We start from the raw sequence: 25,523 nt of genomic DNA, 5'->3' as shown, positions 1-25,523 counted from the left end.
TGGGTTCATCACCCGCTGGGCAAACCGCTGCTACATGTCCCTCTTCCCGGCAACGGTAACAAATCAACCTTCTGGTCCTCTCCTGTGGGATGGGTCTTCTAGGCCGCTCTCGCCAAACATTAGCAGTAGTCCCGATAATTCCTCTAGTTGCTCCTTGGTACCTCTCTCAACCCCCATCCCTTGATGCAGTCTTACCTATAGGTGGGGAGGCTCTGGTCTTGGGGTGAAAAGTCTGTGCGTCTCTGGTGGAAGAGGACAAATTCTCTGTTAGGTACCTTTCGACCAGGTCTTCAAGTTTGTCAGCAGTTTCCGGACCACCATGGTTCACCCATTTCTGCAGGGTGTTAGGAAGAGACCTAAGAAGTTTGTCCATGACTACTCGCTCCAAAATTTTTGGTTTGGACAGAGTTTCCTAGCCAAATGGATGAGGTCATACATCTGCGACCGTGGTGGCTTCCTCTTTAACTCCAATTGTGGACCCGCTGAGCACGGACATCCAGGGTTACACCGAAACGTGCCAATATTTCCTCTTATAATCGATCATAGTTTTTTGCGTCTACAAGCTCCAAATCAAAATATGCCTTTTGGGCTTCTCCAGATAATAGGGGGGCCACTAGTCCAGCCCACTGTTCTTTAGGCCAACTATCTCTTTCCGCTGCTCTCTCAAACGTGGTCAGAAACATCTCAGGGTCCTCATCTGCAGTCATCTTTGGCAATAAGTTGTCTTACCCGAAAAGTCGGTATGTTACTGGCCTGACTCCCAGCCTCTGTCTGCTGTCTCTGAAGCTGTTTCACGATGGCTTCCATTTGCTGCTGGTGTCTCTGTTCCAAGCCTGCAAGGCTCTTTTGGTGAGCCTGTTGAGCTGCAATGCTCTCTTAGTGAACCTGTTGTTGAGCTGTGTGAGCCTGTTGTTGAGCTGCAATGCTCCGCTGCAAACCTGCATTCGTCTGCTGTTGATTTGCATTTGCTATAGCCAGCTGTTTCAGTATCTCCTCCATGTAAAAGGGTTTACTTTAACTGCCTGCGGCACTCCACCATGTGTAAGGGGTTAGCTCGGTAGCGGGGTGTGTGACCCCTTGGATGGGTTCATGGGTTCACTACACACTGAATTTATACAGACAGGCAGTCGAAGACGGTTGAAAACAAAGATTTTGGTTTATTCTTCCATCTTGCTGGAAACAAAAGCAAGCATCCAAACAGCATAAACAAAATCAAACCTAAAATAAACCCTGGCCACTTGGGGTGTCTATCTTCACCACACAGGAACCTATCTATGGAGTCTGGCACAGCCTAGTGCTGGGCAGACACTGCTGGTCATACAGCAGAAAAACAATAGTCTGTGTCATACACACAGAAAAATCAATCACCTCCTCCTCCGAAGACTTTCAGCTACTGCTCTCTTTCACTCAGCCTCAGGATGCAGCAATAAAGTGGTAATTCTCTATTACTTATAGAGGCCTTAATTGCCTCGTTCTGAACAGCTGAAGTTTTCCAACGCCCTTAGTCCCTTTCTGGCTACTTTTGCAGCCGACGCCTAATAACAATTGGTGTATTGTCTATACAAGGCTGAAATGTATGTCTCGTCTCGTCGTCACCGCGCTCAATGTGAAGGAGGAAGGACTCCTATAGTCCCGGCCGGCATTTGTTTTTATACACTTGCTTTTGCAAGTCTTTAAGTACAATATTCTTTTTTTTAATAAACTGGCCTAAACGGTATTATGCTATGGTCCGTTTTCTTCCGTATATTTTATGATCCACGGACCACATGTATAAATCGTGTAGCATCCTCGCAATCGGAAGATACATTGTTGGGGCTCCTGTAATCCAGTGTTTCAACTTGTGGACGGAGACTACATTTTTCAATGCTGTATAAGCCTGTCATTTTGGTAAGCCGCTTTCCATGTGGTGGCGGTTTCTCACGGATGTCAAGCTCACTGTGGCATTGTCTGTCTTGATTGCGGACACCAATGAGATTTAATCGGCACAATTTGAGACATTTGTTTAATTTATGTGTTTGAAATCTATATTTATTTGCATCCATTTTTTTATCTAGCCTCTGGTTGCTAGTAAATTTTTGCTGGCGCAGTTTCTATCTACTTATAATAATCGTGTTTATACCACCTAATTGCAGCCTTCTGGTTTATCATTGCCTAATTTGTTTAGCGCAGTTTTTTTCTGTACTAGCTTTACAGCCCATTTTTTTAAACAGTCCGTGGGCATGAGGCCTAAATGATTGCCCTAGAGTTATTCCTGTCACTCTGGTGTGCGTGTCTGACCTGCATTTATACAGGATCCTGCATTTGCAAGAGCCATTTAGTATGTGGTCTGTAACTTTGGATATAAACTCTTGTTTAAATTAGACAATTCAATATTTTGTTTTAGGAAATGGATGAAGAGGAACATTTTCATGACATTCAAGAAGATGAGGAGGATAATGAACAGAGCAAAACAGAAGAATCCGAAAATGTTGCATCTGCTTCTTGGATACATCAGAATGGTAAATTTTGATTTGTTTGTTTAATTCTAGAAAATATCAGCATGCCTCGTAGTAGAGCTGCAGGATTCATGTAGTCTTTTCTGCTATGCCTCCATAAAGATCAATAGGGTGCCCTTGTGGGCATGGTGCCACACAGATCTAAAACATCTGCATAAACATTTACAGTACTGGCCTTCAGCACAGTTATTGAAAGATGAAAGCATACTTTATTTAAAATGCATGCATATTACATAGTTACCGTATTTATCGGCGTATAACGCGCACTTTTTTTCCTCTTAAAATCGGGGGGAAATCGTGGGTGCGCGTTATGCGCGATCCCCGCTTTCTGAGCGCCGACATATACCAAGTGCAGTACACTCGGGTACGCTCGGCTCCGCTCGCGGTCACGCCCTGTGCCGCCTCCTAGCCTTTATGGGAGAGGAGCCGAGCGTGGCCGAGTGTAATGCGCTCGGTATATGTCGGCGTTCAAAAACAGCGTGGGAGAAGCGGGGAGGACACCACTAATGCCGCAGATGGACCGGACAAGGCCGCCGATGGACGCCGGGCAACTGTAAGTAACTAAACTATCAGTGTTTCTTTTTTTTTCCCTTAGGATTCCCTTCTAGGTTTGGGGTGCGTGCTATAGGGCGATAAATACGGTACATAATTGGGTAAAAAAAAGAAAAAAGACAAGTCCAAGTTCAGCCAAAAAGCAAGCATGAAAGAAAAAAATACACAGAATGCTATACCCACAGTAGATCGAGAGAAAGGCAACAAAAAACCCTTAAAGTTATAAAAGCATGGTATATTTTTGTCCTGTACCCCCAGTGGGAAATCTGATATTCCCTAGATCAACAATCCCTGTTATTTATTACCTATAAATGTTAATATCCAGTGATGTTTTTTTTATGCAAGAATGCATTTCGTGTGTTTAACAACCTGCTGAGCTGGCTAGAACCAGTTTTTCAGGGAGCCTATTCCACATTTTTACAGCTCTTACTGTGAAGAAGCTTTTCCTTATGTGTAAGATAAATGAAGCGGTTGTAAATCGTATTTCTTTATCGTACACTGGACACAGAGCCATTCATTACATAATGGGTTAAGGGTCACCAGTGGTGATTGGACAATTCATTGAAGACCGTTCCCCTCCATATAACCCCTCCTATCAGTGAAGCACCTCAGTTTTTTCACCAGTGTCTAAGGTGTTGGACGCGAGTAGGATGTGCTAAAGGAAAGCTCTGCCAAAGAGACACCCTGGGGGTAAAAAAAGCTATGCTTTCGTATCCATCCAAGACTCCAAATAATTTACACTGAAACTGGATGGGATCCGGGACTCATGCACGAGGCGTCGCCTGTAATGTCTCTCTTCGGAGGACTGGGCTCTAGGGTCCAGCACTTTCGCTCTTTATGCTAAAAGTCCTGGTAAGAGTCTTTTTTTACAAGGCCCAGGGGAGAGGTCTCCTTTAATAGGAACTCGTATCCCTGAAGGTTGGCACACAAAACCCGCCGTGATGGGTGAAGATTGGTGCTGTCTGAATTTCAGCAGAAAACCTGTGGCAGGGATAAAGGTAAGAGAAAAAGGAATCCTAAGAACAATCTTAAGGACCTTTTTCTAATATTTGAGTAAGGTGTCTTTTTTCGCCACTTGAGGGAGGAAAGAGCTGAGTTGTACTCGCCATGCTCCAAACAGTTTCATATCCCACAGAAAAGCACACTTCCTCCGCTGCAGAGCTCTGCCATAGAACGGCTACCGCTTCTCTCCTCCAGGCGCTGGGTAAGAACACCACAGAGATGTATCAGCAGGAGGAGATTCCCCTCGCCCCAGGATAGCCGCCATTTGCCCTAGGTTGCGTGTGCAAGGGTGCACGCTTTATCGGCGGCGGAGGAGGATCGGGTCGCGAGCGTGCACGTGGACTTGAAAGATGGTGCTCAATACAGGAGCCATGAAGGGACAGAGGACGGCCGCTCTTTCTTGACACACAGCAGCATTACGGGGGCACATAAGCTCTATGTGGTTGGTGTGGCACTCCCAAGAGAGACACCTACTCTATGGCTGAAACTGTGTTTTAAGTTGCATACTTTATGTAGATTGCTAAACTGAGCACAGTAGTATATGCGTTGTGGTACCTCAGCTTTTTGCTTAGTATTATGTCTTCCCTTTGTAAGCGTTCTCTCTCTCCCCGGCTCCTGGTAAATCTACCTTCAGCCAGTGGCAACGGCATTTTCAGCCAGCCACAAAGGCTAAAGAAGACCAGGCCCAGAAGAACAAGAAGCAGTTGGGTTCAAAAGCCAACAAGCAAAACCCCAAAGCCTCTTTATGAAGAGGTGCCCCCGCTCGGCCGAGTGGGGGGGGGGGGGGGGCGGCTTCTGCAGTTTTCAGCGGCATGGCAGACAGAAATCAAGGACAAGTGGATAGTATCCACAGTATCCCTAGGGATACAAGCTGGAATTTCGAGAGATCCCATCTTCTCAGTTCCGAAGCTCAAGGCTCTCCAAAGATCCACTAAAAAGAGCGCCCTTCTTCAAGGGATTGGATCACTTGCTGTCACAAGGGGTGATCACAGAAGTACCTCTAAAAAAGCAAGGTTCAGGTTTTTATTCAAACCTCTTTGTGATTCCAAAACCAAACTGAGAAGTCAGACCCATCCTGGATTTCTGAATGGAAACTATTTGATCAGTGGCCGACACTACAAGGTGGAGAATTCATGGTGTCTATAGACATCCAGGACGCATATTTACATGTTCCTATCCATCCCACTCACCAAAAATTCTTAAGGTTTGTGGTAGAACATCGCCACTTCCAGTTTGTGGCTCTGCCCTTTGGTGTGGCTACTACGCCCTGGGTATTTACAAAGGTACTAGCCCCTCTGTTGGCAAATCCTGAGGGCATAGCGATAACCGACTATCTAGACGATCTACTTGTGGTGATGGATCAGTCAGTGGCAGGATTAGATCACGCCGTGCTCGCCACAATAAGATACCTGGAGCATTTAGGATAGATTGTAAACCTACAAAAATCCTCTACAAACCCAAAGAAGGGTAGAGTATTTGGGCACGATCATAGACACAGCCCACCCAAAGCCAGGTATTTCTGCCAGAGCCAAAGATCAAGTCTCTAAAGGACATGGTGAAATTGGTTCTGAGGTCCCCAAACCACAGAGCCAAAAAAGGGGGGGGGGCATTGTTGGACTATCACGGTACTGGTAACATACATATAAAATGTACAAAAACAATTCTAAATATAAAAAACATTTATTAAATACAGCATCAGTAAAGACACAGCAGGGGGTACACAATTAAAAGAGTTAACGACAAACGAAACACCAGTATGGTAATCCCCAGGAGGGGGAGAAGGATAGTGGGTTAGGAATCATGACAATATCTTGACTAGTTTCGCGGCTTCAGCCGCTTCATCAGAAGCATGTCTAAAATTAAAATGACAAACAGTTATACATTGAAAAACATTTACAGAGCATAAGTTGGGGAACAGGGCTCAGCTGCTCACCTAGAAAACCCCACAGGCGAGTGCCACCAAACAGGGTCCTGTATGGTGACCAGGCGGCACGCGTGAGTATGGATGGACCTACTTGTCGGGTAAAAAGGGTAAGTATGGTAATTAGTATAATAAACCCAGGCCTTAGATAAGGGGAGGGGGGGGGGGGGTTAGTGCAAAATGTGTGATGTCAACCGGTGCTGAATAATGTAATGGGGGTGATGTGAGTGGTGAGAAAGGGCAGTGGTGGGGGGGGTAGTTAAGAAAGGGAGGAGGGGATGAGGAAAGGGGGGGGAAGAGAGGGGGGATGGAGGTAGGACTGGGAGGTGAAGAAAGATGGGAGGAGAGAGGGGGAAGTGAAAAATATTACCTTGAATTCAAAAATGTGTTTCATGTAGGGGGCCCCCGGAACGGGAGCCCAGACTGAGGCATGTGTGGGGAGCCACATATGACCTCCACAGGGAGGGTCCATGGTAATGGACCCAAGAGGGAGGGGGAACACAATGGATCCCACGGTGGCTTCAGGGTAGTGAAGCTTACCAGTGGCACCTAAATAGAGGACACACAGCGTTAATAAGAAAAAGTGGAGGAGGGGGGAGAAGGGTGAAAGAAGGGGAGGCTAAGGGGCTCGCTGGAGGAGTAAAATAACATGGGGACTTACTGTGGGCTGGGTGAGGCCACAGGATTCCCGGGGTCCAGCATCCATTGCGTAGAAATCTGGGAATTCCTGCTTATAAACCCCTATCCGGCACAGCTGACACCAGTCAAAGGACGTTTGTATACAGCGTCGCCGGGTCTGGGCGTCCGCATGACGTCGGCCCAATCGTTTTGCGCATGCGTCAGTGTCCCACGGTGTAAGGGCGGAGGCCTACACTGCAAGATCTCCAGACAGGACACAGCCCCAAAGGCGGGGCTGGTGTCCCAATGGAGATGAACACTCGGTCACCATAGGGGAGGAGTCCGGAGACACCCAAGCAAAACCGCAGAGAGTGGGGTTGGTAGGCAGCTGAGTCCAATCTGGATGATGGTACGACCCCTTCTCAATTGTTCATTGATCCCTACCTTCAGAGGTTACAATCCAAGTCTCTAAAGGACCTGAACCACAAGGTCAAGGCAAAGAAAAGGCCGTCTATTCGCCTTTGTATGAGGCTATTAAGGAAGACGGTGGCCTCCTTCGAGGCTGTCCCTTATGCCCAGTCCCACTCGAGACTACTTCAAGGCAGTATTTTAGCCACCTGGAACAGGAAGATCCAAGCTCTGGATTTACCCATGTGCCTGTCTTCACAGGTGCGCCAAAGCTTCAGTTGGTGGTTAAAGACCAAGATCTTGCGGAAAGGAAGATCCTTTCTCCCAGTCACCTGAAAAGTGGTGTCTACGGATGCCAGCCTAATGGGCTGGGGAGCAGTGTTTGAAGAAGCTTCAGCCCAGGGAACCTGGGCCAAAACCGAAAGGAGCCTGCCCATCAACATATTGGAGATGCGGGCAGTATACTTGGCCCTCAAAACCTGGACACACAGGTTACAGGACCACCCAGTTCGGATTCAATCCGACAATGCTACTGCAGTAGCTTACATCAATCACCAAGGAGTCAGGGTGCTCAGAAGGAGGTGAATCAGATTTTTTTTTCAAAACCTTTTTATTGATTTTAAAAGGTCATACAAAAAATAAAACATAACAAAGGAGGGAAGGGATAGTAGCGGATGTATCAGCATGGTACAAATAAAGTACAAATAGTATAATAAAAGTGAATGTACATGACATGGGCAGGAGAATATGTTCCTTGTCTCTCTGCAATCTTCATTCCAGGGGTAGATAACTGGCAAGCGGACTATGAGTGGCCTGCAGCTGTCACCAGTAGAGTGGTCTCTTCACCCCGATGTCTTTCATGCCATATGCCAGAGATGGGGGACCCTGGGTGTAGACCTGCTAGCTTCCAGGTTCAACAGGAAGTTGGACAACTTTGTAGCCAGGACGAGAGATCCTCTAGCCTGCGGATCGGATGCTCTAAAAATTCCCTGGAATCGGTTCTCTCTGATCTACAGTACAGACCAAAAGTTTGGACACACCTTCTCATTCAAAGAGTTTTATTTATTTCCATGACTATGAAAATTGTAGATTCACACTGAAGGCATCAAAACTATGAACTATGTGGAATTATACATAACAAAAAAGTGTGAAACAACAAAATATTTTTTTTATATTCTAGGTTCTTCAAAGTAGCCACCTTTTGCTTTGATTACTGCTTGGCACACTCTTGGCATTCTCTTGATGAGCTTCAAGAGGTAGTCACCTGGCGCAGCACCCCATCGCTCTCCTTCTTGGTCAAATAGCCCTTACACAGCCTGGAGGTGTGTTTGGGGTCATTGTCCTGTTGAAAAATGATGGTCCAACTAAACGCAAACCGGATGGAATAGCATGCCGCTGCAAGATGCTGTGGTAGCCATGCTGTTTCAGTATGCCTTCAATTTTTAATAAATGCCCAACAGTGTCACCAGCAAAGCACCCCCACACCATCACACCTCCTCCATGCTTCACGGTGGGAACCGGGCATGTAGAGTCCATCCGTTCACCTTTTCTGCGTTGCACAAAGACACGGGGGTTGGAACCAAAGATCTCAAGTTTGGACTTATCAGACCAAAGCACAGATTTCCACTGGTCTAATGTCCATGCCTTGTGTTCTTTAGCCCAAACAAGTCTCTTCTGCTTGTTGCCTTTCTTTAGCAGTGGTTTCCTAGCAGATATTCTACCATGAAGGCCTGATTCACACAGTCTCCTCTTAACAGTTCTAGAGATGTCTGCTGCAAAAGGTGGCTACTTTGAAGAACCTAGAATATGAAATATATTTTCAGTTGTTTCACACTTTATGTATAATTCCACATGTGTTGATTCATAGTTTTGATGCCTTCAGTGTGAATCTACAATTTTCATAGTCATGAAAATAAAGAAAACTCTTTGAATGAGAAGGTGTGTCCAAACTTTTGGTCTGTACTGTATGAATTTCCTCCGGTCGCTCTCTAACAGAGGCTACTTTGCAGGATCAAGAAGGAAAGAATTCCTGTAATCCTAGTGGCCCCAAATTGGCCCAGAAGACCCTGGTACGCCAAGATCATAAAGATGGCGGTAGGAAAACCTTGGAAGCTTCCGCTTCGTCAAGACCTGCTGTCACAGGGTCCAGTGTTCCGTCTTTCCTTACAAAACCTAAATGTGACGGTCTGGCTGCTGAGACCCACATTTCGAAGAAATGAGGGATCTCTGGTCCAGTTCTTTCTACACTTCCTAATGCTAGAAAGCCAGCCTCCAGGCTTATCTACTATAGAGTCTGGAAGGCATATGTTTCCTGGTGTGAAACCAAGAAATGGAATCCTCAGAAGAATGACATTAGGATTCTTGCCTTTTGCCAGTTAGGAGTGGATATGAAGTTACCCCTTAGTTACCATCAAGGGTCAAATATCGGGCTCTATCAGTCTCTTTTTCAAAGACCGCTGGCATCTCATTCCCTAGTTCGGACATTCAGGGGGTACTGCGGATAAATCCATCAGTCAAGTCTCCCTTGTGCCCAGGGATTTGAATTTGGTTTTGTCAGTATTGTAAAAGCAACCTTTTGAACCTATTCACCAGATTCCTCTGATCCTTTCTAGCAGAAGAGATGGCAATCAAAAAGGCCAATTTTCTGCTTAAAGAGAATCTGAATTAGCAGCTCTTTCTTGCAAAGAGCCTTATTTAATTTGTCACAAAGACCAAATTGTACTACGACCCCCATCCTGCCTTTTTACCTAAGGTGGTGTCGGCTTTTCATTTAAATCATGACATTGTTCTGCCTTCTCTTTTTCCGGATCTGCGGACAGCGGAGGAAAAATTATTGCAATCTCTAGATGTGAGAACAGTAAAGGTGTATCTGCAGGCAACCGCTCAGATACGCAAAACGGATGTTTTGTTAATTTTGCCAGATGATCCCAAGATAGGACGAGCGGCATCAAAACCCACCATCTCCAGGTGGTTTCGACAAACAATTATTCAAGCTTATGGTTTAAAGTACAGGACTCCTCCCTTTTTCTGTTAAGGCGCACTCTACCAGGGTGATAATTGCTTCATGGGCAGTGCATCACCAGGCTTCGTTGGCTCAGATCTGTAAAGCTGCAACTTGGTCTTCAGTCCACACATTTTCCAAATTCTATCAAATAGATGAGAAAGTACATGAGGATGCCACCTTTGGGCGAAGTGTGCTGCAGGCAGCAGCATAGGGCTTCTTGTCCGTAGTGGCCTTCTTGATCTGTGTCTCCCACCCTTCATTGAGCATTGCTGTGGGACGTCCCATTATGTAATGAATGGCTCTGTGTCCCGTGGTGAACGATAAAGAAAACAGGATTTTTATAACGGCTTACCTGTAAAATCCTTTTCTTGGAGTACACCACGGGACACAGAGGTCCCCCCCTTCTTATGGGAACCTTACTGCTTTTCTACAAAACTTAGAAACTTCCCTAATGGGAGGGGTTATATGGAGGGGAACTGTCTTCATTCAATTGGTTTTGCCAGTGTCCAATCACTGCTGGTGACCCTTAACCCATTATGTAATGAATGGCTTTGTGTCCCCTGGTGTACTCCCAGGTAAGCGGTTATAAAAATCCTGTTTTTTTTGTGTTAACTACTTGCTAAAAGCTGCCCGCAATGTACTGAGGGTAAGCGGCGGCTGTAGGCAATGCTACCTACCTCTGGGTTTAGGTCATGCATGTGGACAACACACCTATGCTCAGTCAGAACACTAGTTCTGGACGGACACAAAGGAGGGAGCGGAAAATTCTGGCACTTCAGCGCCCCCACCTTTGCAGGTGCAAGGCACCCTGCGCACTAGGATCGGCCATGCCACTGCCTCCCCTGGCTGGTAGCAAGGGGGCGGCTCGGGCTGCTATGGCTGACAGCCAGGAAATGCGGGAGACTTGAGATGTCTGGAAATTTAAAACTACATAATGAATGTACTGGCTATAAAATATATATTTGTGAAAATTAGGCAATGCAACTGAGTATATGTGTGTGTGTATATATATGTATATATATATATATATATATATATATATATATATATATATATATATATATATATATAATATATATATATATATATATAAATAATATATATTAAAAAAAAATTTTTTTTTTTTCTTCCTATATTGTGAGTATCTGTCCCATGGGTGCTCAACCTGTGGCTCTCCAGCTGTTGCAAAACTACAATTCCCATAATGCCTCAGCCGTTGGGAGACATGCTTGTACCTGTCAGCGGCTTGCAATGCCTCATGGGAATTGTAGTTCCGCAACAGCTGGAGAGACACAGGTTGAGCACCCATGCGATACTGACAAATATTGTAATTTCATACACTAAACAAATATCCATAGTTTATTGTCCTTTATGAGTGTTACATGAACTACATAATGCTTAAGCATTTGGTTGTTTTTATATCACAGGTATTAGTAATGTGAATCATTATGATGCTTTGAACAGGAATCCTATATTTTGTGGTGCTGATAACACAAGCCTTTGGGAGCTAAAAAAGGTACGTTGATATTCTCTGTGACAGAAACTGACAATTCTGCATTACGTTGCCAATTTTCAATTGTTATGCTGTGTATACTAAATTGCATTTGAAAAGCCTATTGTAAATTGATTCTTAAGAAGTACTAGAGGACTTTGCTAGTTGCATTTCAGCATGAAGATATACTGCTTTCCTATGCAGACCTGTAGCCTAGGATAAAGTTTATCAATTGATAGGGAGATGGTGTACAAAGTTTTTTGTTAAATTGTTCAAAAAGACATAGCTTATTTAGTATGTGCAGAATAAAGAAATGTTGATCTGGCGTGGGAAGTTGTATAGTGCAAAGAAAACATGAGGAGGAACAAGCAACAAAATTAAAGATGCAAGAGTGCAAAACATAAAATGATGGATCCTTCATACAAAATAAGAAATGTGGTACTCCTACATGGTCCATACAATACTCTACTCTAAAGGGTCCACTCAAATAGAATAAAAGAGATTTTGAGAATTATACCCAGCAATACAGCACAGTAGAAGTGGTGCTGTGTAGCATCCTTATATTTTGAAATTGGAACAGATGGAAACTTTGCGTCTTGCTTTCAGAACAACAAAATGTGATTACCACTGTGGAAATCGGTCTCATTGCTAACCATATCGAAAGGGAGTGCAGAATTATTAGGCAAGTTGTATTTTTGAGGATTAATTTTATTATTGAACAACAACCATGTTCTCAATGAACCCAAAAAACTCATTAATATCAAAGCTGGATATTTTTGGAAGTAGTTTTTAGTTTGTTTTTAGTTTTAGCTATTTTAGGGGGATATCTGTGTGTGCAGGTGACTATTACTGTGCATAATTATTAGGCAACTTAACAAAAAAAAATATATACCCATTTCAATTATTTATTTTTACCAGTGAAACCAATATAACATCTCAACATTCACAAATATACATTTCTGACATTCAAAAACAAAACAAAAACAAATCAGTGACCAATATAGCCACCTTTCTTTGCATGGACACTCAAAAGCCTGACATCCATGGATTCTGTCAGTGTTTTGATCTGTTCACCATCAACATTGCGTGCAGCAGCAACCGCAGCCTCCCAGACACTGTTCAGAGAGGTGTACTGTTTTCCCTCCTTGTAAATCTCACATTTGATGATGGACCACAGGTTCTCAATGGGGTTCAGATCAGGTGAACAAGGAGGCCATGTCATTAGTTTTTCTTATTTTCTACCCTTGCCAGCCACGCTGTGGAGTACTTGGACGCGTGTGATGGAGCATTGTCCTGCATGAAAATCATGTTTTTCTTGAAGGATGCAGACTTCTTCCTGTACCACTGCTTGAAGAAGGTGTCTTCCAGAAACTGGCAGGAGGACTGGGAGTTGAGCTTGACTCCATCCTCAACCCGAAAAGGCCCCACAAGCTCATCTTTGATGATACCAGCCCAAACCAGTACTCCACCTCCACCTTGCTGGCGTCTGAGTCGGACTGGAGCTCTCTGCCCTTTATCAATCCAGCCACGGGCCCATCCATCTGGCCCATCAAGACTCACTCTCATTTCAGCAGTCCATAAAACCTTAGAAAAATCAGTCTTGAGATATTTCTTGGCCCAGTCTTGACGTTTCAGCTTGTGTGTCTTGTGCAGTGGTCATCGTCTTTTTATTGCACACATTGTGCTTTTGGGCACTCCAGTGATGTTGCAGCTCTGAAATATGGCCAAACTGGTGGCAAGTGGCATCTTGGCAGCTGCACGCTTGACTTTTCTCAGTTCATGGGCAGTTATTTTGCGCCTTGGTTTTTCCACACGCTTCTTGCGACCCTGTTGACTATTTTGAATGAAACGCTTGATTGTTCGATGATCACGCTTCAGAAGCTTTGCAATTTTAAGAGTGCTGCATCCCTCTGCAAGATATCTCACTATTTTTGACTTTTCTGAGCCTGTCAAGTCCTTCTTTTGGCCCATTTTGCCAAAGGAAAGGAAGTTGCCTAATAATTATGCACACCTGATATAGGGTGTTGATGTCATTAGACCACACCCCTTCTCATTACAGAGATGCACATCACCTAATATGCTTAATTGGTAGTAGGCTTTCGAGCCTATACAGCTTGGAGTAAGACAACATGCATAAAGAGGATGATGTGGTCAAAATACTCATTTGCCTAATAATTCTGCACTCCCTGTACATATTTTCTGCCTCTCCCAGAAAGTGTGGTAACCAGAATCAAGTTGGCATAAGGGAAACGACACAAAAGTCACCTGACCTCCTTGACCCCTTTCTAGCAAACAGTGGATCAACTTGTGCTTGTATCCCCCTAGGGATTGAACCATCCAGAGATTCCACCACTGTTTAGGATTATATCTTATGACTTATATCCCAAGAGAAGAAAGCATATTGAAAAACTATTAACCAAAAAAAATTCACATAAAAAAAAAAAAAGCATTTTTAAATTAATAGTGTATAAAGTGCCAATTCGCATATCACCTAGGAAACACCCTGCACAACATAAAAAATGCACTGGATCCCTTTAACCACTTGGTGCCCCCAGGCCGTCATATGACGTCCTTGATTTGTGGGGCTATATCTGAATGATGACTGCAGCTACAGGCATCATTCAGATATCGGCATTTTCAGCCGGCGATTCCCTACACCACAAGAATGATCATAGCGACTGGTCCGCCGCTTGATCGTTCTTATGGGCAGCGAAAGAGTACGTCTCCCGCCGCCCTCCGGTGCTTCTATTGACTCACCACTGCGATCGGTGAATCGGAGAATGGATCCGCCGGCCCGGATGCTGATCATAGTGATTTCCGGCGGACCAGATGGTCTCCGAAACCTCTATGATCGTTGGAGGCCGAGTCCGATGTTATGAAGTCACGCCCGGCCTCTGCATTCAAAAAAAGGCGCCGCCTCGACTGGGAAACGGTTATCATTTTTTAAATTGTATTTATTTTTGGATATTCAGTGCTGTCAAAGGTTTTGTGACAGATAAAAGGGCATGTCTGTCCACAGACTGTTGATCTGGATTAGCAGCCGCTATCAAGACCCTGATGCTGATTTGAAGTGTTTTTGGAATGTGGAATCCGTGCAAGCCTGTAGGCTGCCTAGCTTTGTGGCTGTTGATTCATTACTATGATGTGGTCGCTGTTTGTGCTATATCATACTATATAAGCATCAGATACATACAGAAAGGCTTCTTCACAGTTAGACCACTTTCACACTGAGGCGCTTTTCAGGCACTTTCATGCTAAAAACGGCGCCTAAAAAGCTCACAAAAAAGTATTTCCATTAAAATCAATGAATGCTTTAACACTGGGGCAGTGTGCTGGCAGGGCTGTGAAAAAACTCCCCTCTCCATTGAAATGAATGGAAAGCTCTTCAAAAGCGCCTGAAAAGATGTTGATGATGTTTTTTGGGTGATGTGATGCGTTGGGTTTGCGACAGGCATAGTGTTTTTTTCTTTGATGGCTAAAAAGTTACATTTTAGTCTCATCCGACCAGAGCACCATCCTCCATTCATTTTGGGAGTCTCCCACATGTCTTTTTACAAACTCAAAACTTGCTATTTTGTTTTTTTTACTTCAAGTAATGGCTTTCTTCTGGCCACTCTGCCATAAAGTCCAACTTAATGGAGCTTACGGCTTATTGTCACAGATACTCCAGTCTCTGCTGTGGAACTCTGCAGCTCCTCCAGGGTTACCTTTTTGGTCTCTGTGCTGGCTCTCTAAATAATGCCCTCCTTGCCCAGTCCGTGAGTTTTGGTGTGCGGCCGTTTCTTGGCAGGTTTGCTGTTGTGCCATGTTCTTTCCATTTGGTTAGGATAGATTTGATGGTGCTCCTAGGGATCATCGATTTGTTTTTTTTTTTTTTATAACCTAACCCTGACTTGTACTTCTCAACAACATTGTCCCTTACTTGTTTGGAGAGTTCCTTGGTCTTTGTGGCAGTGTTTGGTTAGTGGTGCCTCTTGCTTAGGTGTTGCTGCCTCTGGGGCCTTTCAAAAAGGTGTGTGTGTGTGTGTGTGTGTGTGTGTGTGTGTGTGTGTGTGTGTGTATATATGTAATGACAGATCATGTGACACTTAGATTGCACACAGGTGGACATAATTTCACTAATTATGTGACTTCTTAAAGTAGTAGTAAACTCTGTACTACCACTTTAACCTACAGGTTAGCCTAATAAGGCTTACCTGTAGGTATAAAGAATATCTCCTAAACCTGTAAGGTTTAGGAGATATTCCCCTCTCAATGCGCCGCTGACTGCACCTTTTCAGGTATAAATAAAATAAAAAACGGCAGCGGGTTTACTACCGCTTTAAGGTAATTGGTTCCACCAGAGCCTTTTTTGGGCTTCATAACAAAGGGGTTAAAATACATATGCACATGCCAATTATCAGTTTATTTCTGAAAAATAGTTTTATGTATATATTTTTTTTAATTTTACTTCACCAACTTAGACTATTGTGTTCTGATCCATCACATATAATTCATATTAAAACAAACATTGTAATGTAACAAAATAGGTAAAAAGCCAAGGGGGTGAATACTTTTGCAAGGCACTGTACTTACCCATGTGCATGCAGCATGGGACCGATGCTGCATTTGTCCCCCGGCACATCTTTGAGAACTGAGCCATCGAACATCACCCATGGTTTGTTTTCTCACGGATCCTCAAGAGTTAAGCTGCTGACTGTCAATCGGCAGCTCTCCTCTCTGCTCCTCCATGCTCACTGGAGCACTGAGCTGTGGAGGGAAGGGGATCGGCCATCTCAGTCTCTCAGCAGCTCGCTGAGAGGCTGAGACGGGCATCAGTCCAGGCTCCTGGCGGATCCAGACTTCATTGTCTTAATGACGTGGTGCCTGGACTGATTCCAGTGACGTCAGCAGAGGGCAAACTTCAGACTGCTCTCTGCTGAATGCGGGTCACAGGATTGCAAAACTAATTGCACTCCTGTGACCCTTTGGAGAAGCCCAGCCAAATGAGCTAAGGCTGCACTTGTGCTTTAATGTGGGTGGAGAAAGGTCTTAATGTGTTTTACTTCCTCCTAGGTCATCCGTGTCTTGCAGCATGGCAAAGGATAATGGCTTACTGAAAGATAAGCAGAAGGGCTATGTGAAGTTATTATGAAGGTGTTTCCTTCATATGTAAATCACTTCAGAGACGAGGGCGGGATCTGAGGGGTGCGACTCTCCCTGTTTACACTGGCCACCATATTTAACTTGGCAGAATTGAATTCCAACTGTGATCCATTCAATCCTACCCAGCAGCAGCACAGCTAGTTTTCAGAACGGGCTGTATGAAGGGGTTTCCTTCATGAATAATGCTGTGTTCTGTGAGGTGGGACTTGGGAGGTTTGGACTCTATAGGAGTGACTGGGAATGCTAATTTTGGATGTATTCAATTCCACTCACCATCAGAGCTATGAAGCAAGTTGCATCATTTGCAGAGTCTGACTACAAAGGGGGGGAGTGTTAGACTCTAGCTGCTGCAGGAAGTGGCTGTGAAAGGGACAGGGTCTATCGGCAGGATATAAGCAGCAACTAAACACAGAATATCAAGGAATCTGCAGTCAACAGAGCAACATGGTACAGAGGTATGATCAATGCTAGAATTTATCTTTTTTGTCAGTTCTAGTGAAAAGAAAGATGGAGTTTAGTTTGAGGCTGATCATTCACATAGTTAAAAAAAAAAAAAAAAAAGAATTGTTGCAGCCAATTTCAGTTACTTTATCGTACACCACGAGAGACACAGCCCCTATTCATTACATAGTGGGTTGTATGGTCACCAGAGGTGATTGGAAAATGGCACAACCAATGAAGACAAGTTCCCCTCCATATAACTCCTCCCATAAGGGAAGTACCTTACTTTTTTTTCACCAGTGTCTAAGGTGTTGGACGCGATTAGGATGTGCTGACGGAAGCTCTGCCAAAGAAACCCTTGGGGGGGGGGGGTAAAAGAGCTACACTTTTTGGTCTATCCAAGACTCTTACATTTTTACGCCAAAACCAGATGGTATCCGGAACTCGTGGACGAGGTGTCGCCTGTAATGTGTCTCTTCGGAGGACTGGGCTCTAGGGTCCAGCACTTTTGCTACTATACGCTAAAAGTCCTGGCAGTATTTTACAAGGCCCTGAGAAGAGGCCTCCTTTAAGTAGGAACCCGTATCCCTGAAGGTTGGCACACATACCCCGCCGTGATGGGGGGAAATTGGTTCTGCTTGGCAGAAAACCTGCGGCAGGGATAAGGTAAGCTAGGAAAGAGTCATAAGTTTGAAGCTTAATTTTAATTTGAAGCTCCCTAATTTTTAAGTAGGTGTCTTTTTTTTTTTTTTTTTTTTCTTGCCACCACTGGAGGGAGTAAAGAGCCGAGTTCCACTCACAATGCTCCAGAGCAGTGTCGGTTCCTTCAGACAGCACACTCCTTCCTCTGCAGAAGCTCTGCCATGAACGGATGCCTTTCCCTCCTCTCAGGCAGGTGTCGGGGGGGGGGGGGGGGGGGGGGATCTTCCTCATGTCTGATTGCTGCCATTACCCCCTAGGTTGTGCGCTTTATGCGATGCAGCGATGGGAGGGGGCGATTTCTGTGAGCATGCATGTGCGCATCTGAGCGGACACGCTATTCCTGGCAGTCATACAGGCAGGAAGTGATAAGAGCCTCACAAGCCTGGAGCTTTCCTTGAGGGGACACATCCGCGTAAGGGCACGTAAGATCTCCATGTGGTTGGTTCAGCACTCCCAAAATAGATAGACACCTACTCTAGCATAAAACTGTTATTAGTTGCATACTTGTATGAAATTGCTAAACTAGCACAGTAGTATATGCATTTTTTGGTACCTCCGGCTTTGCTAAGTAAAATATCTACCCAGAGAAGAAATTCAGAGACTAAAAGACAAAAAAGAACCGCCGCCTGACACAGGAAGCTCTATCCGCGCCTGGTCGTTACCTTCTCCTGTAATATCTGACGCACCTATACAGGATGAGTCATTACATCCTAACAGGAGTAGCATCCTCTCCTGTGGTGCCGGTGCCTGCATATGTCACTGAGGAGCAGCCATTAACAACTTAGAAGGGAGATTTCGCTGCATTAATCGCAAAGTCCTCAGAAGGAGATCTGCTTCGCTTTTTGTCCTTTTTCTGTTTTAGATCTCCTTTCAGAAAAAATTGAGGATGAGGCCCCATCAGGGCATGAGGACTTGGAGGGATCAATAATATCAGAAGAACCTTTTTCTGCTTCCCAGGTTCTGAAGTTGCAGGTGCAATGTTATACCGAAGCAATACGCTCTACATTCAGATTACCCTCTTTGAATTAACTGAATCGCCCGTTTCCTCTCTGGGTTCATTAAAATCCCCACAGGCTGCTTGTGCCTTTCCGATCCATCCTTTATTGGAGAATCTGACTGGAAACATCCAGATAAGCGTTTTTCTCCTCCTAGAAAGTTTGAAGTTCTTTATTCTATGGAGAAGTTTACCAAGAAACTCGGTCTGCCTGCTGTGGATGCAGCTATCTCTCTTGTGGGCTGGGGAGCAGTGTTAGAAGAAGCTTCAGCCCAAGGTACCTGGACCAAGACTAAAGAGAGCCTGCCCATCAACATACTGGAGATTTGGGCAGTATACTTGGCCCTCAGAACCTGGACACACAGATTACAGGGCCACCCGGTTCAGATTCAATCCGACAATGCTACGGCAGTAGCTTATATCAATCACCAAGGAGGAACCCGGAGTCGAGATGCTCAGGAGGTGAATCGGATTTTGACATGGGCAGAAGAACATGTTCCTTCTGCAATCTTCATTCCAGGGGTAGAGATTTGGCAAGCGGACTATCTGAGTCGCCAGCAACTGTCTCCAGGAGAGTGGTCTCTCGACCCTGATGTTTTTCAGGCAATATGCCAGATATGGGGGATGCCGGATGTAGACCTGCTAGCTTCCAGGCTCAATAGGAAGTTGGACAACTTTGTGTCCAGGACGAGAGATCCATTGGCCTACGGAACAGATGCTCTGATAATTCTTTGGTATCAGTTTTCACTGATCTATGCTTTTCCCCCGATCCCTCTCTTACAGAGATTGCTGTGCAGGATCAAGGAGGGGGGAATACCAGTACTCATAGTGGCCCCAAATTGGCCCTGGTACGCCGAGATCATAAAGATGGCGGTAGGAAGACGGGGTCCAGTGTTCACCCTTCCTTACAAAAGCCAAGTTTGATGGTCTGGCTACTGAGACACACATTTTGAAGAAACGAGGGCTCTCAGATCCAGTTTCTACACTCAATGCTAGAAAGCCTGCCTCCAGGCTTGTCTACTACAGAGTCTGGAAGGCTTATGTTTCCTGGTGTGAATCCAGAGGGTGGAATCCTCAAAAGTATGCCATAAGTAGAATTCGCACTATTTGCCAATTGGGAGTGGATATAAAATTGGCCCTGAGTGCCATCAAGGGTCAAATATCGGCATCTCATTCCCTAGTCCGGACTTTTATTCAGGGAGTACTGCGGATAAATCTGCCACTCAAGTCTCCCTTGTCCCTGGGATTTGAACTTGGTATTTGTCAGTCTTGCAAAAGCAACCTTTTGAACCTATCCGCCATATTCCTTTGATTCTTTTGAGCAGGAAATTGACCTTTTTGATTGCCATCTCTTCTGCTAGAAGAGTGTCAGAGTTAGCAGCTCTTTCATATAAAGAGCCTTATTTAGTTTGTCATAAAGACAAAATTGTACTACGCCCCCATCCTACCTTTCTTCCAAAGGTAATGTCTGCGTTTCATTTAAATCAAGATATTGTTTTGCCTTCCTTCTTTCCTGATCCATGGACAGCATGGGAAAGGTTATTGAACTCTCTAGATGTAGTGAGAGCAGTAAAGGTTTATCTGCAGGCAACTGCTCAGATACATAAAACAGATGTTTTGTTGTGCCAGATGGTCCCAGGAAGGGCCAAGCGGCATCAAAATCAACCATTTCTAGGTGGATTCGCCAAGTAATTATTCAAGCTTATGGTTTAAGGAACAGGATTCCTCCTTTTTATCTGTTAAGGCGCACTCGACCAGGGCAATAAGTGCTTAATGGGCAGTGAATCACCAGGTTTCGATGGCTTAGATCTGTAAAGCTGCTACTTGGTCTTCAGTCCATACATTTATCAAATTCTATCAAATAGATGTAAGAGGACATGAGGATTCTGCCTTTGGGCGTAGCGTTCTATAGGCAGCAGTATTGGGCTTCTTGTCCGTAGCGGCCTGCTTGATCTGTGTCTCCCACCCTTCATGGAGCATTGTTTTGGGATGTCCCACTATGTAATGAATAGAGGCTCTGTGTCCCGTGGTGTACGATTTAAGAAAATAGGATTTTTAATAACAGCTTACCTGTAAAATCTTTTTCTTGGAGTACACCACGGGACACAGAGGTCCCCCCCCTTCTTATGGGAACCTCACGGATTTGCTACAAAACTTGAGGTACCTACCTTTTGTCAGGGATTATATGGAGGTGGAACGTGTCTTCATTGGTTGTGCCAGTGTCTAATCACGTCTGGTGACCATGCAACCCACTATGTAATGAATATAGGCTCTGTGTCATGTGGTGTGTTCTAAGAAAAGGATTTTACAGCTAAGCTGTTAATAAAAATCGTATTATTGCATTACTCAAATTTAAATCTTCGGTGACTACTTGTGAAGCGTAAAGATGTATATGCTGTGAACCTGTCAAATTCCTGACAACTCGGTCATTGTTTTCATTTTTATGTGTTTTATTATTATTATTATTATTATTATTATTATTATTATTTCTCAAAATAAATGTAGGTCTGCAGGTATTTAGTTTTTGTGGACTTGTCCTTTTTAAAGCGGGATTCCACCCGCGATTCTGTAAGTCGGCAGCTACTAAGGACACTTGCCTGTCCTAGGCCCCCGCGATGATGATGGCCCCCGGTGGCGATCGCTCGGTCCTGGCGCCTCTATCCTGACTAAGAGAAACGCATGCGCCACTCGCACAGCGCTTTGTGAATGGGTGGCTGCCTCCTGGGATACACACAGTTCCCAGAACTCAGCGTGCCCCATTCACCAGGAGACACCACAACGGAGGAAGAGGACGATTGCGGTGGAGGAAGAGGCAGAAGGGCTATAATTTTTATATATATATATATATATATATATATATATATATATATATATATATTTAAGAAAAATTGGGGGGGGGGGGTAAAATTTAGGGTGGAACTCCACTTTAAGATGCATATTTGTACTATTTTTGCTAGTTTTTGTATAATTTCTTTGAAAGAGTGTTTGTGTTTTTTTTTTTTTTGTTTTTTGTTTTTAAAGCCACATTTTGTAAGTTCCTAAAACAGTTTTTTCTTCTTTCTACAGCTTTCTGATCACTTTCATCCATCTGTTGCACTCTTTGCAAAGACTATCCTGGAGGTGAGAGTGCACAACATAATTTTAAACATGGTTTTTATGTTACTATGTGATGTAGAAGCTTCGTAAGGGAAACAAAAAAAACGTGTCAAATCCTTTATTTGTTTCTCACATGCTTTACTTCCCAGACATTGAAGCCTACAGTGGGAGGGTTTTAGCAACAGAAGCTACACTGCTAATTCAGAAAGCAGTGGGCAGGGCTAGGTGGGGCCAAGTGCATTAAGGATAAAAAAAAACTTTCTGACTTTATAACCACTTCTCCAACTTTATTGCTTCAATACACTATAAGGGGGGAAGCTGCACCCAGAACATTTAGTACCTTAATGTATAGACTGCATTAAGGTAAAAAAAGCTCCTTTAGAACCACTTTAAAGTTACAGGGAACATGGAGTTTAGTTTAAAAGTGGAAGTCCTGTCAAAAGCTAACTAGGCTTAAAGCTTAGACCTGGACCTTACATTCACAATATCTGGTTTCCCAAGATACACATAACATGGAAATGCAATAGTTTTAGTAAATATAAGCTGCTAAATACCTTTTCTCATCAGCAGTTAGAGCAGTCTTGCGACTTCTATCAGTGTGTGGTTAAAGCTTGTAGGGGGAGTTTTCATACTACTCATAATGAGTCTTTTTTGAACAGTTCATTTTTCCCCAGAAGTTTTTGGAGAATGTGGGGAAAAAATGAAAACAACACTTCTTTTTTTTTTTTTTTTACACAAAGTTGTCAATTTCTAAGATATTTTCAACACATAACATGGAAATGGCAAAACGTACACCCCAAAATACATTCTGCTACTCCTGAGTATGGCGATACCACATGTGTGAGACTTTTACACAGCCTGGCCACATACAGAGGCTCAACATGCAAGGAACACCATGACGTGTTCTAGGGACACATAGCATGCACATACCAAGAATTCCACCCCAAAATTACATTCTGCTGAGCAAAAGGTAAACAAAAGATTACCTGTGGTTTTAGTAGCGCAGTTGTCCACAGTAGGATAGCACTGGTCCAGGCAGCAGGCAGGAATACTGTCCATTGTCGGTACAGGCAGCATGCAGGGATTCTGTCTATATACATTCCAGGGTCAGTGCAGGCAGAGATGGTCAGCAGTGGCAAAATATTAGTCCTGGTAGTAGGCAGGGACATGGTCCATGTGGTGTGGTCAGTTCATGCGACAGGCAGAGGCATGAAAGCATAGGTCCTACAGGCAGAAGTAGGACCTCGTTCAGGACAGAATGGAGACAGGGGTAGAGGCTTCTCCCACCCAAATCTGTGAAGCCTCTGAGTCTTCAGACCCTAATCTAGGAATGAGAAAACAATTCTGGAACCCCTCACATATGTGAGACCCCTGTGTTATGAATCCCACTAGTTCAGTGGCAGGGTACGAGATCAGTCCAAGAGGCAGGCAAAAAGCATGGTCAAACAGTCCAGGGTCAGCTCCAGATCAGGCAGAGGTATGTGCATAATCGTTGGGCAGAATAACAAGCCAGGATGTCAGTTCAAGATCAGGCAGAGGTATAAACAGAAGCGTGGTCCAATTACAAGCCAGAGTCAGTTGCAGAGCAAGCAGAGGCCTAAGGGGTGTGAAGGTAAATGGCAGGAAGTGAGGGTTATGTTTACCATACTTCACTAATAATTTAATGAAGTATGGTAACTGCGGAAACAGTCAACTATGCAGAGGCCTGGTTGGGAAGGACATTGGGCACAATAAGTGATGTCTATTCTCACTCCTTTGGTGCATACCTGGCATTTTTTCTGACTTTTTCGGCCTCTTGGTCTGGGTGGGATTTTATCGGAAAAGTGGTGCTCGGAGAGTGCTAATCACATCAGATTGAATGTTTTCTGGTGGGCCGTTCAGGAATATAAGGGCAGTGGTGATTTCCTCCTGGTAGCCAAGAAAGGATTTGGGTCTTTTTAGTGGAGTTGCGATAGATAATATAGCTGTTGTATATGGCCAAATTAAACACATTTAAACTTTTTTTTATACCACTGGCATGTTAGTCTTGTGGCAAGGTAGGGTTTGAGCATTTGATCATTGAAGTCGACACCACCCATGAACATATTGTATTCGTGGATACATGTTGGCTTTTGGATTGGGCCATTCCTCCTGGTGATCTCAACGAATGTATTGTTGTGGATCGAAGAAGGCATGTAGACACCTCTTCTGTCCCTCCACTTCACCGCCAGAATTTCTTCATTCCGTAAACTCGCCGCCTCCCCTCTTCTTAACTTCTTGTTGACGAGGCTTTGAGGAAAGCCCTTCCGGTTCGTCCTTACTGTGCCGCATGCTGGAGTGTTTTTTCTGTGAAGGTTGCGGAACAGGGGAAAACTTGTATAAAAGTTGTCCACATACAAATGCTAGCCTTTCTCCAGGAGTGGGTTTGAGAGTTCCCAAACGACTTTCCCGCTTGATCCCATGTAGTCTGGGTAATTAGGGGGATGCAGTTGGATGTCCTTTCCTTTGTTCACCATAAAGGCATATGTGTACCCTGTGGCTCGGTCGCACAGCTTATAAAGCTTCACCCCATAGCGGGTTCTTTTGGTGGGAATAAATTGTTTTAAGCCCAGCCTGACAGAAAATTTGATAAGGCACTCATCCATGCATATGTGTTGGTCTGGGGGAAGATTTCAGAAAAATTATTTAGTAGTGGCCGAATTTTATGAAGCTTATCAAAATTTGGGTAATTTCAGGTCACCCAGGGTACTGGGTATTATAGTGTAGGGATCTCATAATCATGAGATATCTGGTTCTGGGCATTACTGAGGAAAAGATGGGCATGTGGTAGATGGGGCGGGATGACCAATATGAACGCAATTCATTTTTTTGCTTTTAGTCCCATACAGAATGTGAGGCCCAAAATGTTTTTAAACTTGTCCACTGTTAGGGCTCTCCACTCGTAGGGACGGGCATAATAGGACGTGGGGTAACGTGCTATGAATTGTTGTGCATAGAGGTTGCACTGGGACACAATTGATGCAAGCATGTCCTCAGTAAAAGTTAAATGGAAAAAGTCTATCGGGGAAAACATTTCTGTGTCCACCTGGACTCCTGGCTGGGCAGTGAAAGGGGGAATGTTGGGTTCTCCTGAATTAGGAGGAAGCCACAAGGGGCTCTGAAGGGAGTAGGGAAGGCTGGCATGGGACATAACCCTTTGGGACTGAGGTGACACAGCACTGGTACGTGGCCTTTCTTGCCGAGGCACTGCGCTGCTGGTGAATGGCACTGCGGTGCTGGTGGATGGCACTGCCTCCTCCACCAGAATGCCTTCATCTGGCGGGCAGGCTCTCACCCTCCTCCTCCTCTGAGGCCGTCAGTGTTCCACTGCTTAGGACAGGCTCATAGTCAACGTCGGAATTTGAATTTGAGGAGAAATCCGAAGCAGAGAGCTCCCGTTGACCGCAAGAATATTGTACGCCTCCCGGCTGAAAATAATCTTCTAGACAGCAATGGTGATGACAGAAGGCAATGACGCGTGACACTGATGACAAATGGCACGATTACGTGACGATGACATATGGCACTGATGACGCGTGATGACAGATGGCACTAATATGTGTCACTGACGACATGTGGCACTGATGACATGTGGCACTGGTGACACTGATGACAGATGGCACTAATACCTGGCA

General features: G+C 44.5%; 1 protein-coding gene across 1 annotated transcript in view; it reads left to right on the top strand.

Annotated features, from left to right (window-relative positions):
• CEBPZ (CCAAT enhancer binding protein zeta) overlaps nucleotides 1-25,523 on the top strand; it is a 173,040-nt gene that overhangs the window by 41,849 nt on the left and 105,668 nt on the right. The window contains 3 exon segments of the mRNA XM_040347790.1: nucleotides 2,384-2,498; nucleotides 11,428-11,516; nucleotides 21,841-21,894. Of these exon segments, the coding sequence (XP_040203724.1) occupies nucleotides 2,384-2,498; nucleotides 11,428-11,516; nucleotides 21,841-21,894 (258 nt within the window).

The sequence above is a fragment of the Rana temporaria genome, chromosome 4, assembly GCF_905171775.1.
Source record: "Rana temporaria chromosome 4, aRanTem1.1, whole genome shotgun sequence".
Lineage (NCBI taxonomy): Eukaryota > Metazoa > Chordata > Amphibia > Anura > Ranidae > Rana > Rana temporaria.
The sequence above is the reverse complement of the archived record's forward strand: the minus strand, read 5'-3'. Positions and strand labels throughout refer to the sequence as shown.